Genomic DNA, 16,867 nt, shown 5'->3' on the forward strand with positions numbered 1-16,867 from the left:
CATAATCCCTGCACTTCACAGGGCCACTGGAGGCTCCATGTCCCCGCACCGGTGTCCCCACGTCCCACCGGGCGCAAATTCCCTGCCAGCGCCGTTGCTTGGGGACACTCTGTTCCCGCTGTCCCCGCGGACACAAAGCCCCTTCTGAGCCTCTAATGAACTCGGCGCTAATGAGGGGGGTCCAATTAAAATACCAGACACCACCCCCCCCCCCCCTCCCCGCGGTGTGCGGACAGTGCTGGGCAGGGGACACGACTCAGGCTGGGGGTCCCCACTGTCCCCCTTGGCTGTTGTGCCCTCCCAGCCTGGCACAGCGGTGGCCCCGGTGGGTGGTGTCACATCGCTGTCCCTTCACCTCCTCGACAAGGGGTGGGGGGCACAGAGGGGGGTGGGTGACATTCCCTCCGCTCTGACAGAGGCTAAAAATACCCCCCCGCGCCGGTGGCAGCTTAGGGGACACTCGGGGCGCTCGGAGGGGATACAGCCCGACAGCCACCCAGAGCCACCCCGGCACCGGGAGCCCCGGTCCAGGTAGGGACGCGCGGGGACCGAGGCAAGGGCAAAGGTGGCACCCCCGGCACCCCCACAGCCGGGCTCTGCTTCTGGGCTGGCCCCCACTTTGGCTGGGGGGTGAGTTGGGGGACCTGGAGGAGCAGGGGCTCCATGGGGACATTCCTAGGGGGGGCTCCGGGCAACCCCCCCAGCAGGGTCTGAGCCGGGGGAGCGCTGGTGACAGTGTGAGTCCTTCTTTTGGGGTGCGGTACCGTATCGGGGGGGGGATCATCATCATGGAGGAGGCGATGCCCCGTTTTGGGGGGTATTCGCTGATTTTGGAGGTACGCGGTGTCTTTGGGGGTCAATGTTAAATGGGGGGTGACGGTCTGTGCTGGGGGTGCCCATCCTGGGGGTGCCCATCCTGGGGGTGCCTGTTGGGGGGCACACGGATTCCCACTGGGATGGGGGCAGTCTCTGCATGGGGAAGAGTGACACCCTGTTGGATGGGGGGGCAATGACTCTATTGGGGGGGCATAATGCCCACCTCGGAGGGGGTTACCCTATTTCGGAAGCGCCGCTGTCACTTTGGGGGAGGTCCAACCCCATCTCTCGCGGGGTTACGATGCCTGCTTGGGGGGGAGGTTAGGGCTGAACCCGGGGGGTAACGACTGCCCCCGAGGAGGGGCTTAGGGCTGTCCCGGGGGGGGTCCCCACTGTCTGTGGGGGTCACGGGTGTTCCCACAGAGGGACAGAGCTGCCTGGGGGTTGTCACGGCTGTCCTGGGGGGGGTAAAAGGGCTGTCCGTGAGGGGCTCACGTCTGTCCCGGGGGTGCCTCAGCCCCACACCCCCGTAGCTCACAGCCCCATCCCGGGTCCTGCCCCCCCCCCCCCCCCCCCCCCCCCTCCAGCGCCGCAGCCGCCTCCTTCCTCCTCCTCCTCCTCCTCGCCACATCCTCCGCCCGCCCCATCCTCTTCCTCGTCCCGGTTTCCGGCCGGGCCCCGCTGGGGACTTTGGTCCATTCCCGGGTTCCTGCATCAATCATCAACCAGGGGAGGGAGCGGCCGCTGCGGCCCCGCCGCCGTAAGAGTCCCCCGGGCCCCCCCACCGCCCCCCGCCCCCATCACCATCATCACCACCATCACCATCATCATCAACCCCTCCGCCCCTCCCCGACCCCCCCGGAGCCGCCATGTCCTCTGCCCCCCCGGCCAAGTGTCCCTTCAAGAAGCGGGGTAGCCTGCAGACCCCCAGCCCCGCAGGTGAGACCTCCCCCCCCAAATACCCCCCATCCTCCCGGCAGCCCACGGGGACACCCAGGTCGCGCCCAGCGCGGGGTGGGACACGATGCTGCGAGTAGGGGGGATCAGTTTTGGGGGGGGGGGGGAGAAGTGCAGGGTTGCTGCTTGGAGGGTTTTTGGTGGGGTGGGAGCCCACCGCCGTGTCCCGGCACCGGGAGGGTGGCAGCGGGGCTGGGGGGGTCGTGTGTGTCCCCTCCCGGCAGCGCCTCGGTGGCGCAGTGAGAGCGGAGGAAGAGGAGGAGGAGGAAGGAGGGGGAGCGCAGGGGGATGCGGGGGGGCGGACCCCGCAGGGGGAGCGGGGCCGGTTTGGGGGGGCGGGGGGCACGGCGGGGGTGGTCTCGGGTGGTATGAGGGGGGCTGCTGGCACGGGGTGGACAAGGTGGCACTTTGGGGTTCGCAGTGGTTGGCACCACTGATGGGGGTCTCAGGGTGTCACCGGGGTTGTTCCCAGACGTCGCTGTTCGGGGTCAGTGGGCACGGGGTGGTTGTGGCACGGAGTGGGTGAGGTGGCACTTAGGGGCTGTCACCTGGCTGGCAGTGCTGCGGGGTGTGGTCTCGGGGTGTCAGCGGGGCCCTCGTGTGCCCCGGGTGGGTGGCACAGGGTGATGATGGTGACACGGGGTGGGCAAGGTGGCACTTTGGGGTTGGGACCTGGCTGGCACTGTTGAGAGAGGGTCTCAGGGTGTCACTGGGGCTGTTCCCACACGTGGGTGGCACGTGCATGTTCTGGGGGGGTGGCACATGGTGGTGGTGAAACAGGGTGATAGTGGTGACACAGGGTGATGGTGGCACTTTGGGGTGATGGTGGTGACATGGGTGGGTGATGTGGCACTTTGGGGTTGTCACCTGGCTGGTACTTCTGGGGGCTCTCAGGGTGTCACTGGGGCTGCTCCTGACTCTGGGGGACCCACATGTGTCCTGGGTGGGTGGCACAGGTGATGGTGGGGACACAGTGTGATGATGGTGGCACAGGGTGATGGTGGCACCTTGGGGTTGTCATCTGTCTGGCACCCGTGTTGGGGGCGGGTCCCGGAGTGCCACCAGGGCTGCCACCTGTCACACACGTGGGTGGCACAGGACATGTCCCAGGGTCACAGGGCACCCTGGGTGTCACCGTGCCCCAGGTGAGGGCACTACCAGCACATCCCGATGACACCAGTGCCGTCCCTGCCCTGGGTGACAGCAACCCAGCACCTCCATTCCCACTGGGGTGATGCAGGGAGCCCATGGGGTGGAGGCTCCTCAGGAGACCTGGATCTTCCCCCCATGCTGTGCTGGGTGGGGGGGCTCTTACTGGTGCCCCCAGTTTAACCAGTAGGACCTGATTTCCAGTGCCCCCCCCGGCCAGGTCTGTGGTGGGTTTGGGGCTGCAGAGGGGGGTGTTGGCATCGGGGGGGTGTCTCTGGGCATCCCCCAGCCCAGTGGCCCCAGTGCTGGTGGGAGCAGGGGGTGCTCTGGGGGGGTGGGACAGTGGGGGGTGTTTGGAGTGGGGGGTGTTGCCTCCCCTCCCCCCCCAGTCTGGGGATGTGCCCCCTGTGGTGGAAGGGGTGGGATGGGGGGCAGGGAGGCAGCATTGGTAGGGGGATGGACCCCAGTGTTGTGCCCCCCATGCCATGGGGGTCCTGCCCCCCAGCCCTGAGCCCCTCATTCACCGTTGGCTTCTGACACCCCCCCAGTGGAGCCAGCAGCCCTCCCAGTGCCCCAGGGGGATTTGGGGGTGTCCCTCTTGCCCTTGAGCTGCCTCAGTTTCCCCATCACTCCCATTGGGAAGAGCATCTCAGTTCCATGGTGGGGAGGGGGAGCTGTGGAGGGGCTGATTAACCCCTTCCTGCCCGGGCAGGGGTCCAGACCCCCCCAGCTGATGTTGTCCCACTCCCTGCAGAGCTGCGGGGGGGGCCAGGGGCCCGACCCCTGCAGTCGGCCTGGTCCCTGCCCGGGACCCCCCATTGCCTGAAGCATTTCCCAGTGGATCTGCGCACTTCCATGGATGGCAAATACAAGGAGATCGCTGAGGTGGGTCCTGGGCACCGAGTTCACCAGGTCTGGAGGGGGGTGAATGTATGTTGGGGCTGGGGGGGGTCTCCGTTCCATCTTTCCCACTCCTATCCTCCCCAAACCCTCCTCCCTTCCCACTTTTTGAGTGTGGGAGTCCCTGTGAGCCTTTCTCTCCCAGCTCAGTGGGTTGAGGCCAGGCACAGCTCATGGCAGGGCTGCTCTGGGCACAGCTCATGGCAGAGGTGTTCCAGGCAGGAGCTCTTCTGGCACTGGCAGGGCTGAGGCTGGCCCCAGCTCATGGCAGGGCTGCTCTGGGCAGGAGCTGTTTTGCCGCTCGCTGGCCGAGAACGAGATGCGGACGGCTCCGTACGAATTCCCGGAGGAGAGTCCCATCGAGCAGCTGGAGGAACGGCGCCAGCGCCTGGAGCGCCAGATCAGCCAGGACGTCAAGTAAGCTTGGGGGGGTCCCCCGCATCCCCCCAAATCGCTGAAAGGGAGCCCTGCATGGGGCCAGGCCACCTCCCCACCCCAAGAGGCTGTCGGTCCTCTGTGCCAGCTCTGTGTCCCCTCTCCCGTGGGTGTCGCACTTGGTGTCCCCTTTGCAGTGAGTTTTTGGCTGGTTTCTGTCTGGTTTCTGTTGTTTCGGCATTAACGGGGTGTTTTCTCTCCCCGGCCCCCCCATTTCTCTCCCCCTCGTCCCCCCCGGCTGTCCCCCCCCTCCACCGCCGCCTCCTTGTCCCCAGACTTGAGCCCGACATTTTGCTCAGAGCCAAACAGGACTTCCTGAAAATTGACAGTGCTGCGGACTTACAGTGAGTGTCCGGCTCGGTGTCACCGGCCGGGGCCACGGGGGGGATCGGGGACCCACCTGGCCCCGCTCTGACCCAGCACATCCAAGCATGGAGCCAAGAGGTCCCTCCCGGCTACTCTCGCTGCCACTGAAGGAGTCAATGCACCTGGGGAGGGGGGTTGGGGTGGGCTGGGGGTCCCAGCTCTGCTGTTGGCACAGGACCCCTGTCCTGGCCCTGTCTTCCCCCGGATGGGGGGCCCGATGCCGTGTGTCCCTCTCCCTCCTGTCTCCGCTTGGGAGTTGTCTCTGTCATGAGTTTTTTTTTGTGCTTTGTGCCCCCCACCCCCCAACTTTTCATTGTGCTCGTGTGGGGCTGGGGGATGTGTTTTGGGAAGGGGGACAATGCCACCACCAGAGGACACAAGTGGCACAGCTGCCACAACCTGGTGGTGGCATCCCTGGGGACAGCGTCACCCTCCTGCCACCCCAGGACCGGACACAGTCCCTGGGGTAGGGCTCGTGCTGCTGTTGAGGGACACAAGGATGGGGACAGACCTGTCATTGTCCCACTGGCCACGTCTGTCCTCACAGGCTCTTCAAGGAGCAGAACGACAGCCTGGTGGACCACGTCCCCAAGGAGCGGGAGGCGCTGCTGGAGCGGGAATTCCAGCGGGTCACCATCTCTGGGGAGGAGAAATGTGGGGTGAGCCTCCCCCTGACCCCCCCGGAACCCCGGCAAGGGTCTCCAGGCTGCCAACCCCAGCTTGGGGGTGGTTTTTGTTTGGTTTCTCCTCTCCAGGTGCCCTTCACTGACCTGCTGGATGCGGCCAAGAGCGTGGTGAAGGCGCTGTTCGTGCGGGAGAAGTACATGGGGCTGTCGCTCCAGAGCTTCTGCAAGACCACGGCCCGGTACCTGCAGGAGCTCTCCGAGAAGCCCCTGGAGACCCGTGGCTACGAGGAGGTGCCTGAGACCCCCGTGGCTGCCGGTGAGCACGGTGGGGGGGGGTCTCTGTGCTGGGCTGGGGTGCTGGAGGAGCTTTTGGGGTGATGTTGGTGTCTCCTGGCGGCAGATGCCCCCGTGCACCCCCCATTTGCCGAGCAGCACCCTTATGAGACGTGGGACCCCCAGAACATGCCGGCGGACCTGGGCTTTGGGCTGAAGATGGTGGACGGTGTCGTGCATGTCTACAGCAAGCAGGACATCACCAACAAGTGAGTTTTGTGAGGGGGAGGGTCCTACTCACTGGGGTGATGAGATTTTTGGGGGGCTGTGTGACCCCCATGTGTGTCCCCCCCACAGGAGCACGGAGCTGGACCTGCCGTACCCCGACCTGCAGGAGTTTATCGCCGACATGAATTTCCTCATGGCTTTGATCATCAACGGGCCCATGTAAGGGGGAGGGTCCCACCCAGGAGGGTCCCACCCCACCCTGGGTGGGATCCCATGGCAGGGGTGTGACAGAACCCTGGGGACAGCCCCGAGGACATGGCAGTGGCTCTGGCACACGGTGCTGGTGCAGCTCCCACGTCCACCCTCGCCCGTGTCCAAGAGTCCGCGTTCCCATATCCGTGTGGGCACCAGCCTTTCGGGGCTGGATGTTCTCCCTCCTCACCCCCAAACTGAGCCCCTCTTCCCCGTTTTGGGCAGTAAATCCTTCTGCTACCGCCGGCTGCAGTACCTGAGCAACAAGTTCCAGATGCACGTGCTGCTCAATGAGATGAAGGAGCTGGCAGCCCAGAAGAAGGTGCCTCACCGCGACTTCTACAACATCCGCAAGGTACCTGCGGATCCTGAGCTAGTCCCAGATCCTGGGGGCGTTCCTGGCTTCGCTGGGGAGCTCTTGGAGGGTCTCAGGGCTGAGCATCACCTCACTGGTGCAGGTGGACACCCACATCCATGCCTCGTCCTGCATGAACCAGAAGCATCTCTTGCGCTTCATCAAGCGGGCAATGAAGAAGCACCTGGATGAAATCGTCCACGTGGAGAAGGGGAAGGAGCAGACGCTCAAGGAGGTGTTTGAGACGATGAACCTCACAGCCTACGACCTGAGCGTGGACACACTGGATGTCCACGCGGTACGGGAGGCACCCAAACCCTGGGGATGAGTGGACCCCCAGCCCATCCTTGGTTGGGCTGCGGGATCTTCTCCAGGGGGTTTTCCAGGGCGCGGGGGGTTGCTGGGGGCTGGGGATGGGGGTGTGGTGGGTGATGAGGAGTCTCAGGTCACACCTGTCCCCACGTTCAGGACCGCAACACCTTCCACCGCTTCGACAAGTTCAACGCCAAGTACAACCCCATCGGGAGTCCATCCTGCGGGAGATCTTCATCAAGACGGACAACCGTGTCTCAGGGAAGTACTTCGCCCACATCATCAAGGTGGGTCACCTCCCCTCCTCGTGGTGGTGGCGGTCCCCGTGTCCCCTTCCCGGTGGCCGAGCAGTGACAGTTGTCACTTGTCCCTTCCCATCAGGAGGTGATGGCAGACCTGGAGGAGAGCAAGTACCAGAACGCGGAGCTGCGTCTCTCGATCTACGGCCGCTCCCGGGATGAGTGGGACAAGCTGGCCCGCTGGGCCGTCAGCCACCGCGTCCACTCCAACAACGTCCGCTGGCTCGTGCAGGTGCCCCGGCTCTTGTGAGTAAAGAGGGGACAGGAACCCTCACCTGGGCTGGGGAGATCCAGGACATCCCACTGCTGCCTGGGGTGGGGAGGAGAGGGGGGAAAGCCGGCTCTGAGTGGGGTCCATTCCCCACAGTGACGTCTACCGGACGAAGAAGCAGTTGGCCAACTTCCAGGAGATGCTGGAGAATATCTTCCTGCCGCTCTACGAGGCCACCATCCACCCTGCCCAGCACCCAGAGCTGCACCTCTTCCTGGAGCATGTGAGTGCTGCGTCCTGCTCCTGGGGACACCCAACCTGAACCCAGCTGGAGTGAGGGGTGATGTCCCACCCGGGGGCTGTCTCTGCTGCAGGTGGACGGCTTCGACAGCGTGGATGATGAATCCAAACCGGAGCATCACATTTTCAACCTGGATAGCCCTTTGCCAGGCAACTGGGTGGAGGAGGACAACCCGCCCTACTCCTACTACCTGTACTACATGTATGCCAACATGACAGTGCTCAACCACCTGCGGCGGTAAGGACAGCCCTGGCCCGGACCCTGCGCCCCCTCAGGAGGTTCTGGGGAGGTCAGAGGGCGATGGTGCCAGTCAAACCCCCGTTGCAGGAAGAGGGGCTTCCACACCTTCGTCCTGCGCCCACACTGCGGCGAGGCCGGTCCCATCCACCACCTCGTGTCAGGGTTCATGGTCTCGGAGAACATCTCCCACGGGTTGTTGCTGCGCAAGGTGAGTGGGGAGGAGGTGCCTGGAGGGGCTGGGGGTGTGGTGGGACCCCGCTCACCCTTCTGTGCCCCCCAGGCCCCTGTGCTGCAGTACCTGTACTACCTGGCGCAGATTGGCATTGCCATGTCGCCGCTGAGCAACAACAGCCTCTTCCTGAGCTACCACCGCAACCCCCTGCCCGAGTACCTCTCACGGGGGCTCATGGTGTCCCTCTCCACTGATGATCCCCTCCAGTTCCACTTCACCAAGGTGAGCATTTGGGGGGGGGGCACCAGCCAGTGACACCCCAAGAACAGTTGTGGGGTGGGCACGGGCCGGGTGATGGGATGGGGTCGGTAGTGGGGTGGGATTGGTGGTGCAGTGTGGCTGGTGGTGAGATGGGACCAGTGGCAGCACCGATGGACTCTGGAGGGTGCTGATGATGGTGTGGAGGGGCTGGGAGGAGGTGGGGACCCCTGTCCTGCCTGAGGGGTCTCTGTGCGGGAGCTGAGGGGTGTCGGTCCCCCCTCAGGAGCCGCTGATGGAGGAGTACAGCATCGCCACCCAGGTGTGGAAGCTCAGCTCCTGCGACATGTGTGAGCTGGCCCGGAACAGCGTCCTCATGAGCGGCTTCTCCCACAAGGTGAGGCCCATTCCCTCATTCCCAATCCTGCAGTTTGCCCATTCCTAATTCCGTGTGCCCCCATTTCCCAATTCCTATTCCCAATTCCCCCATTCTCCCATTTGCCCATTCCCTCATTCCCAATCCTGCAGTTTGCAGTTGCATTCCTAATTCCCATTTGCCCATTCCTATTCCAAATTCCGCCGTTCCCCAATTCCCCCATTCCTCCATTTGCCCAAACCCCTTCCCAATTCCCATTCACCTCCATTCCCCATTCCCATCCCCAACGCCCACATTTGCCCACTCCCATCCCCAATTCCCCCATTCCCAATTCCCATTCACCCCCATTTGCCCATTCCCATTCCCAGTTCCCATTTGCCCATTCCCATTCCCAGTTCCCCCTCCGTGGGTCCCGGCAGCACTCAGGAGTGCCGGGCACCCACGAGGCCCTGTCCTGACGCCCACAGGTGAAGAGCTACTGGCTGGGTCCCAACTACCTGAAGGAGGGTCCGGAGGGGAACGACATCCGCCGGACCAACGTTCCCGACATCCGCGTGAGCTACCGCTTCGAGACGCTGTGCCAGGAGCTGACGCTCATCACGCAGGCGGTGCAGAGCGCCGAGCTGGAGCCCATCCAGGAGGAGGACGTGCTCACCATCTCCCTCGGCACCCACTGACTGCCCAGATCCCCCCCGAGCCCCCCGGGGCTCTGCCGCTGTTCCCCCACCCGCTACCTCCTGCCCTAGGAAGGGGCCGCTCCTGCTGCTGTCCTGGTGCCACCGGTGCCACTGCAGGGGACGGAGTTTGTTGAGTCCTCTCTGTTTCATCTTGATTTGGTCATTTTATGGGTGATTTTTTGGGTCTTTTTCTGTTGTTTTTAACTGGTGTCTCCTTGCTGGGCCCTGCTGGGCTTGATGGCACCAGGAGGTGACGTGGGGGAGGGCACGGCCGGGGGGGTCCTGGATTTACCTCTCAGGTTGGGGACGCAGTGACATGTCGGGGGTCCTGGGTGCTGGTGGGGTGACAGTGTGGGAGGCCCAGCCCAGCCCCCCCTGGGTCCTGATGCTCTTTAACCCCAGCCACTCTCAGCCTGCTCTCTGCCCCACAGGGACAACCCAAGGAACCCAGACCTGAGGTCTGTGGTGTTGGTGGGGACACGGTGGCCCAGAGGACAGGGGGGATGGTGCTTGGTGGGGGATGCTCCATCCTCATCACCACGGGGAGGAAGGCAAGGTGTGGGATGGGGAATGTTTCATCCTCACCACCGCAGGGATGAAGGGAAAGGGGACCAGGTGACATGTGTCCCTGTCCCCAACACTCCCAGGAGATGTTTGTTTGTGGCCCAGATCGGGCTGGACCAGGCTTCTCCCATTCCAGTGAGGCATTACCCCCTCTATCCCTGCAGCCCCATCCCAGTCCTGCTCGTCTGCATCTGGAGCCGGCATTCCCAGGAAAACCTTATGGCGACTATAAAAACAACAAAGTTTTAAAAAACCCCTAACCGAGCATGAAAAATAAAAGTATTTAAGTAAAACACTGGAACTGACGTGTGGGGAGGGACGGAGTGAGGCCCCAGAGGGAAACTGAGGCACAGAGGTCCCCTCATGGCTTGGGTTTGGGGGTCCCCAAGGTGATGTGGGAGGGTCAGGGGACGGATCCCGAGCGGTGGTGGCAGCGCCGGCGCTGGCGGGACGCCCCTGGCACCCTGCCTGCACCCTGCCTGCACCCGCTGACGCCAGAGGGAGGGGAGGGGAGGGGAGAGGAGAGGGGAGGGTCCTGTCCCAGTCCGTCCCAGTCCGTGCTCCCGCAGAGCCTCAGCCGGGTGTCACCATGGTGGTCACACTGGGGTACTGGGACATCCGTGGGGTGAGTGGGGTCGAGGGGTGACAGTGCCTCTCTGGGGACGGGGGGGGGGCACGGGTGTGGGCGTGCTGGAGGTCCCAGGGCGATGTGGGGGTGCTGGAGGTCCCAGGGTGTGGGGGAGAGGTCCGGGGGGGCTTTGGGGTGTCAAAAGCGGGTGCTGTCCCCCCAGCTGGCCCACGCTATCCGCCTGCTGCTGGAGTACACCGAGACCCCCTACCAGGAGCGCCAGTACCGCCCTGGCCCAGGTGAGCGGGGGCAAGCGGGGTGTGACCCCCCCCAGGTCCCTCCACCCCCTCCCCCGGCACCCTCGATCCTGCTGTGTCAGGAACCAGCGGGGGGAACGCCTCCGTTTCGCCCCCGTCCCTCTCCCACCGCCCCCACCCCTCCTGCCAGCTCTCGGGGGGGTCACCTTTGTCCCCCCCATTCTCCTCCCCGCCCCAAATAAAAGGACCTTGACCCCTCTCAGGGGCAACGTCCTCCCTTATCTGCCCAGGGTGTCCCGGGGGGGTCACCGGCTGCCCCGGGGCAGAGCGGGGACCTCCCCCCCCCAATACCCGCACCCCCCATTGCTGTCGGTACCCCGAGTGGGGTCTGGGGGAGCCCCCCCCCCAATCTCTCTGCCCCCCCAGCCCCTGACTATGACCCGAGCGACTGGACCAACGAGAAGGAGAAACTGGGGCTCGACTTCCCCAATGTAGGTGATGGGCGGGAGTGTGGGGCGGGGGGTGTGGGGGTCACCGGGGCTGACCCGCCCCCCCCGACACCCCCAGCTCCCGTATCTCATCGACGGCCCCACCAAGCTGACGCAGAGCAACGCGATCCTGCGCTACATCGCCCGCAAGCACAACATGTGTGAGTGGGGGGGGGGGGTCCCAGCACCCGGGGGTGGGGTCCCTGGGGTTTTTGGGGCGGGGGGGTTGACACCTCCCCACCCCGCAGGTGGTGAGACGGAGGAGGAGAAGCAGCGCGTGGACCTGCTGGAAAACCAGCTCATGGATTTGAGGATGAACTTTGTCCGGCTCTGCTACAACCCCGATTTTGTGAGTGCCCCTTGGGGGTTATGGGGGGCCGGATCCCCCCCAGACCCCGGCGCTGTCCCCCCGCGCGGGGGATGCGTTGGGGCACATGCCAGTCAGGGGGTGATGGTGATGCCCCTGGGTTTGGGGAGGCTGGGGGGAGCAGCCCCCCCGAACTGTGCCCCCCCGCGCCGTGCAGGAGAAGCTGAAGCCGGCGTACCTGGAGCAGCTGCCCAAGAAGCTGCAGGAGCTGTCGCGGTTCCTGGGCTCCCGGCCCTGGTTTGCAGGGCAGAAGGTGGGTGGGGGATGCTGGGGAGGGTTGGGGAGTCCCTGTGGGGGCTGACCCCCCCTGCCCCTCCACTAGCTCACCTTCGTGGACTTCCTGGCGTACGACGTGCTGGACCAGCACCGCATGTTCGTGCCCGACTGTCCGGAGCTGAAGGGAAACCTGGCCCAGTTCCTGCAGCGCTTCGAGGTGAGCAGGGACACGGGACAGCCCGACAGCACCATCTCCATCCCTGACACCCCGGTGTCCCCATCCCCGACCCCCCCACGCTGTGCCCATTGCCATTCCTGACACCTCAGTGCCTGTGTCCTTGTCCTATCCCAAGCCTCATCCTCAAATCCCCGGTGTGTGTCTCCATCCCCATTCCTGTCACCCCTGTGACCCCATCCCTGACCCGCTGGTGTCCCAGTCCCTGTCCCTAACACCCCGGTGTCCCCAACACTGACATCCCAATGTCCCCATCCCATCCCTGACACACCAATGTCCCTGTCCCAATCCCTGACACCCCAGGGTCCATCTCTGTCCCAATCCCTGACCCGGTGGTGTTCCCATCCCTGACCCCAATACCCCGGTGTCCCTGTCCCCATCCCAGACACCTCCAGGGCCCCATCCCTGACCCCACGGTGTCCCCATTCATGTCCCCACGTGTCCCTGTTCCCCCAGGCCCTGGACAAGGTCTCTGCCTACATGCGCTCAGGGCGCTTCATGAAAACCCCGATTTTCTGGCGCACGGCGAAGTGGTGCAACACCAAGGAGTGAGGGGGTGACCCCCCCTGCCCCCCAACTCCCCCCCAGACCTCCCCAATAAATCATGGGGGACTCCCCCTTGTCCAGCCACTGTGTGGGGTGCACTGAGCTGCCGAGGGACTGTGGTGGGAGCTGTGGGAACCCCTCATTTGTGGGGTGACCCTGGGGGGAATGTGGGGCCCTCCTGGATCCCGAGATGGGGGAGGCCATTCCCCGCTGCATCCCCAGGATAAGGGGGACCCCCCATGGAGACTGTGGGGATCAAGGTGGGGTCCCTATCGCCCCCAGGATAATGAGACCCCCCTGCAGCTTAGGGGATTGAAAGGGGGGACCCTGATGAAGCTTGAGGAGGGGTCACAGAGGGACCCATGACCCCCAGGATAAAGGGCTTCCCGTAGTGGGGGGGGTCACGGGGCTCCCAGGAAAAGGGGGAACCCATGGAATTTAAGGGGCGGCAGGGCCCCAGAATGAGGGGGCCCCATGGAGTTTGTGGGGTTGCAGTGCCCCCAGGATAAGGTGGTCCCGTGGGGATGGGTGGGGTGTGTCGCAGAACCCCCAGGATAAGGAGGACCCCACGGAACTTAGCGGGTCGCAGAGCCACGGGGATGGGGAGGGTCAGAGAGCCCCCTGTTAAAGGGCACTCCACGGAACTTGGGGTGGCTCCAGACACCCCAGGATAAGGGGAACCCCATGGAGTGTGGGGTGGTCACAGAGCCCTCAAGACAAGGGCGTTCCCATGGGGCTGGGAGGGTTGGAGAACTCCCGGGATACGGGGAACGCCGTGGGGTTTGGGGGGTCGCAAGGCCCTGCGGGGGCGGTGGGGGGCTTGAGGCGTCCCCGGGATAAGGGGGTTCCATGGGAACGTGGGGGGGGGGGGGGGGGGCACAGAGCCGCCTACTAAGGGGGACCCTATGGAGATCGGGGGGGTCGCAGACCCTCGAGATACGGGGGACCCCCGTGGAGCTGCCGTCTCTCTGAGCCCCGCCCCGCTAAGCCCTGGTCCCATTAAACCCCGGTCCCTTTAAGCCCCGCCCCGTTAAGCCCCGGTCCCATTAAGCCCCGGTCCCTTTAAGCCCCGGTCCCATTAAGCCCCGGTCCCATTAAGCCCCGGTCCCTTTAAGCCCCGGTCCCATTAAGCCCCGGTCCCTTTAAGCCCCGGTCCCATTAAGCCCCGGTCCCTTTAAGCCCCGGTCCCATTAAGCCCCGCCCCGTTAAGCCCCGGTCCCTTTAAGCCCCGCCCCATTAAGTCCCGGTCCCATTAAGCCCCGGTCCCTTTAAGCCCCGGTCCCTTTAAGCCCCGGTCCCTTTAAGCCCCGGTCCCATTAAGCCCCGCCCCGTTAAGCCCCGGTCCCTTTAAGCCCCGCCCCATTAAGCCCCGGTCCCTTTAAGCCCCGGTCCCATTAAGCCCCGGTCCCTTTAAGCCCCGGTCCCATTAAGCCCCGGTCCCATTAAGCCCCGCCCCGTTAAGCCCCGCCCCGTTAAGCCCCGCCCCGGGCAGGGCGTGGCCGGGGTCACGCGGGGGGCGGGGCGGCGGCGGCGCGGCCATGGCGGTGTTGGGCTACTGGGATATCCGCGGCGTGAGTGGGGGGAGCGCGACCCCCGTGGGGCACCCGTGGGCGGGGGAGGGGCTGCGGGGACATCAGCGTCCCCTGAGGGGGCTGCGGGGGGTTCCCCTGCCCTTTTTGGGGAGGACTTAAGGGGTCTTTGGGGTTTCCCCCGGTCCTGTGGGGGGCTGCGGGGGGGGCTTCGGGAGTCCCTTTGGTGTTTTGGGGGGGTTTCGGGGGGTCTTCGGGAGTCCTTTTGGTGTTTTGGGGGGTTTCGGGGGGTCTTCGGGAGTCCCTTTGGTGTTTTGGGGGGGTTTCGGGGGGTCTTCGGGAGTCCCTTTGGTGTTTTGGGGGGCAGCGGGGGGTCTTCGGGGGTTTTGTGGGGTCCCTTCTGCGCTTTTTGCGTGACGTGGGGACCCTTCTGGTTTTGGGGGTGGGGGCTGTGGCGGTCTCCCAGCGCTTTGGTGGGGGCTGCAGGGGTCTGTGGGGTTCCCTTTTGTCTTGGGGGGGGCTGTGGGGGTCCCTCTGAACTTTCAGGGGGCAGCGAGGGGTCGTCCGGAGTCCCACTGATCTTGTGGAGGTCCCTTTGGACTTGTGGGACGGCTGTGGGGCGTTTTCAGGGGTCCCCCCTGTCTTCTGGGGGGTCTTCGGGGGTCTCCTGTGTCTTTTGGGCGTGTTGTGGGAGTCCCTCTGCTCTTGGGGGAGGCGGCTGTGGTGGACCATTAGTCTTGGGGGGGACTGGAGGGGGTCACTCTTGGGGGTCTGTGGGGTCCCTCTGGTCTTTTGGGAGGTCTGGGGTGTCTTCCTGATCTTGGGAGGAACTGCGGGAGCCCCTCTGGTCTCTTGGGGGTCTGCGGGGACCCTCGGGTCTTTTGGGGAAGCTGTTGGAGCTCTTCTGGATCTTTTGGGGGTAGCCTGGGGTGTCCTGTGGGGGTCCTGCTGCTCTTGGGGGTGGGAGGATGTTGCTTTTGAGGGTAGCCAGTGTGTTGTGGGGTTGCGGTTTGCCCTCCCCTGTGCCTCAGTTTCCCCGTGGCACGTGCGGGGGATGTTTTTGGGGGTCTCACTGATCCCACTCCCCAGCTTGCCCACGCCATCCGCCTGCTCCTGGAGTACACGGAGACGCCCTACGAGGACAAGCTCTACAGCTGTGGGGAGGGTAAGGGGGGGGTCAGGGGGTCCCCACACCACCCCCAGCTTCTCTGGCTTTCGGGGGGGGGGGACACACACACGACATCACCCAACTCCCCCTTCCCTTCCAGCTCCCGACTATGATAAGAGCCAATGGATCAACGAGAAGGAGAAGCTGGGGCTTGATTTCCCCAATGTAGGTGGTCTGGAGCTGGGGGGGGGTTACAGTTGGGGGTGTCCTGATGTCCCAGTGTCCCTATGCCCCGCTGTCCCCTGCAGCTGCCCTACTTCATCGATGGCCCCACCAAGCTGACGCAGAGCAACGCGATCCTGCGCTACATCGCCCGCAAGCACAACATGTGTGAGTGCAGGGGGGGCTTGGCTGGAGTGGGGCTGGGGCTGGAATTAGATTGGGGTTCGGTTGGGTTGGGTTAAAGCTGGGGTTGGAGTAGGGTTGAAATTGGGTTGGGAGTTGGAATTGGAGCAGGCTTGGAGTTGGATTGGGGTTGGGGTTAGAGTAGGGCTGGAATTGGGTTGGGATTCAGTTGGGCTTGGTTTGGGGTTGGGGTTGGGGTTGGAGTAGGGGTGGAGTTGGATTGGGGTACAGGTTGGAGTAGGGTTGAGCATGGGGTTGGAGCTGGAGTTAAATGGACCCACAGCCAGCAGTAGGGCGGGTTTGGGGCAGCAGGGCTGGGTCAGGGCAGGTTTGGGGCATTAGGGCTGGGTCAGGGAGGGTTTGGGGCAGCAGGGCTGGGTCAGGGCGCGTTTGGGGCAGCCGAGCTGGGTCAGGGCGCGTTTGGGGCAGCCGAGCTGGGTCAGGGCGCGTTTGGGGCAGCCGAGCTGGGTCAGGGCGCGTTTGGGGCAGCAGGGCTGGGTCAGGGTGCGTTTGGGCCGCCAGTGCTGACATTGTCCGTGCAGGTGGTGAGACAGAGGAGGAGACCCTGCGCGTGGACATGCTGGAGAACCAGATCATGGACTTCCGCATGAGCCTGGTCATGGTCTGCTACAATCCTGACTTTGTGAGTGTCCCGCAGGCTGTGGGACCCCACACCAGCACTGGGGACCCCATATGGGGAGGGTGCTCCCCGGGGTGGCCGGCTGGGGCTGCCCATCCTCGCCCCTTTCCTCCCTCAGGAGAAGCTCAAGCCGGGCTACCTGGAGCAGCTCCCGGGGAAGCTGAAGCTCTTCTCCAACTTCCTGGGCGACAGAAAGTGGTTTGCGGGGGAGAAGGTACTGCCAGGACCCCTGAGGGGGATGAGGGGGCTGGGGAGGGGGTTTGTCCTCACCGTGTCCCCCCAATGTCCCCAGCTGACCTTCGTAGACTTCCTCATGTTCGACGTGCTGGACCAGAACCGCATCTTTGAGCCCAAGTGCCTGGAGCCCTTCAAGAACCTCAAGGACTTCATGGACCGCTTTGGGGTGAGCAAGGGCACCCCGAGGTCACCCCTGGGTGGGGGCTGCCGCGGTGGAGGGGTCCCTGACGCTCCCTGTGTGTCCCCAGGCTCTGGAGAAGGTGGCTGCCTACATGAAGTCCAGCCGTTTCCAGAAGATGCCCATCAATAACAAGATGGCCAAGTGGGGCAACAAGAAGTTGTAGGAGCTCAGCCTGGAGCAAGGAGGGCGGGGGGGTCCTAACCCAGCCCCCCCAGCATCCCCCATCCTTTGGGGGGACGGCACCACTGGCAAGAAGCCCCCCAAGATAATAAAGCGCTTTAGATGTGGCACCCTGAGCCCCCCACAAGCCTTGTGGTGTTGGG

General features: G+C 64.5%; 3 protein-coding genes across 3 annotated transcripts; all 3 read left to right on the forward strand.

Annotated features, from left to right (window-relative positions):
* Positions 1–1,629: 1,629 nt before the first annotated feature.
* Positions 1,630–10,060, forward strand: AMPD2 (adenosine monophosphate deaminase 2). Its single transcript, XM_048327870.1, is given in 19 exon segments — positions 1,630–1,755; positions 3,677–3,807; positions 4,109–4,239; positions 4,533–4,601; positions 5,171–5,282; positions 5,379–5,565; positions 5,650–5,791; positions 5,880–5,969; positions 6,228–6,357; positions 6,461–6,655; positions 6,826–6,880; positions 6,883–6,956; positions 7,051–7,214; positions 7,336–7,462; positions 7,554–7,717; positions 7,808–7,928; positions 8,001–8,174; positions 8,437–8,547; positions 8,994–10,060. Coding segments are annotated over 19 exon segments (2,457 nt in total). The 5' UTR covers positions 1,630–1,685; the 3' UTR covers positions 9,204–10,060.
* A 220-nt stretch (positions 10,061–10,280) lies between these two features.
* Positions 10,281–12,524, forward strand: LOC125337776 (glutathione S-transferase 2). The gene is made up of 8 exons (XM_048327881.1): positions 10,281–10,392; positions 10,559–10,634; positions 11,019–11,083; positions 11,160–11,241; positions 11,329–11,429; positions 11,605–11,700; positions 11,770–11,880; positions 12,355–12,524. Exons 1-8 carry the CDS (start codon positions 10,357–10,359, stop codon positions 12,448–12,450), a joined length of 663 nt encoding a protein of 220 aa, XP_048183838.1. The 5' UTR covers positions 10,281–10,356; the 3' UTR covers positions 12,451–12,524.
* A 1,386-nt stretch (positions 12,525–13,910) lies between these two features.
* On the forward strand, positions 13,911–16,834 carry LOC125337777 (glutathione S-transferase Mu 3-like). The gene is made up of 8 exons (XM_048327882.1): positions 13,911–14,015; positions 15,063–15,138; positions 15,242–15,306; positions 15,390–15,471; positions 16,029–16,129; positions 16,245–16,340; positions 16,419–16,529; positions 16,612–16,834. Exons 1-8 carry the CDS (start codon positions 13,983–13,985, stop codon positions 16,705–16,707), a joined length of 660 nt encoding a protein of 219 aa, XP_048183839.1. The 5' UTR covers positions 13,911–13,982; the 3' UTR covers positions 16,708–16,834.
* The last annotated feature ends 33 nt before the right edge of the window (positions 16,835–16,867 follow it).

This window comes from Corvus hawaiiensis, chromosome 24 (assembly GCF_020740725.1).
Source record: "Corvus hawaiiensis isolate bCorHaw1 chromosome 24, bCorHaw1.pri.cur, whole genome shotgun sequence".
Classification (NCBI taxonomy): domain Eukaryota; kingdom Metazoa; phylum Chordata; class Aves; order Passeriformes; family Corvidae; genus Corvus; species Corvus hawaiiensis.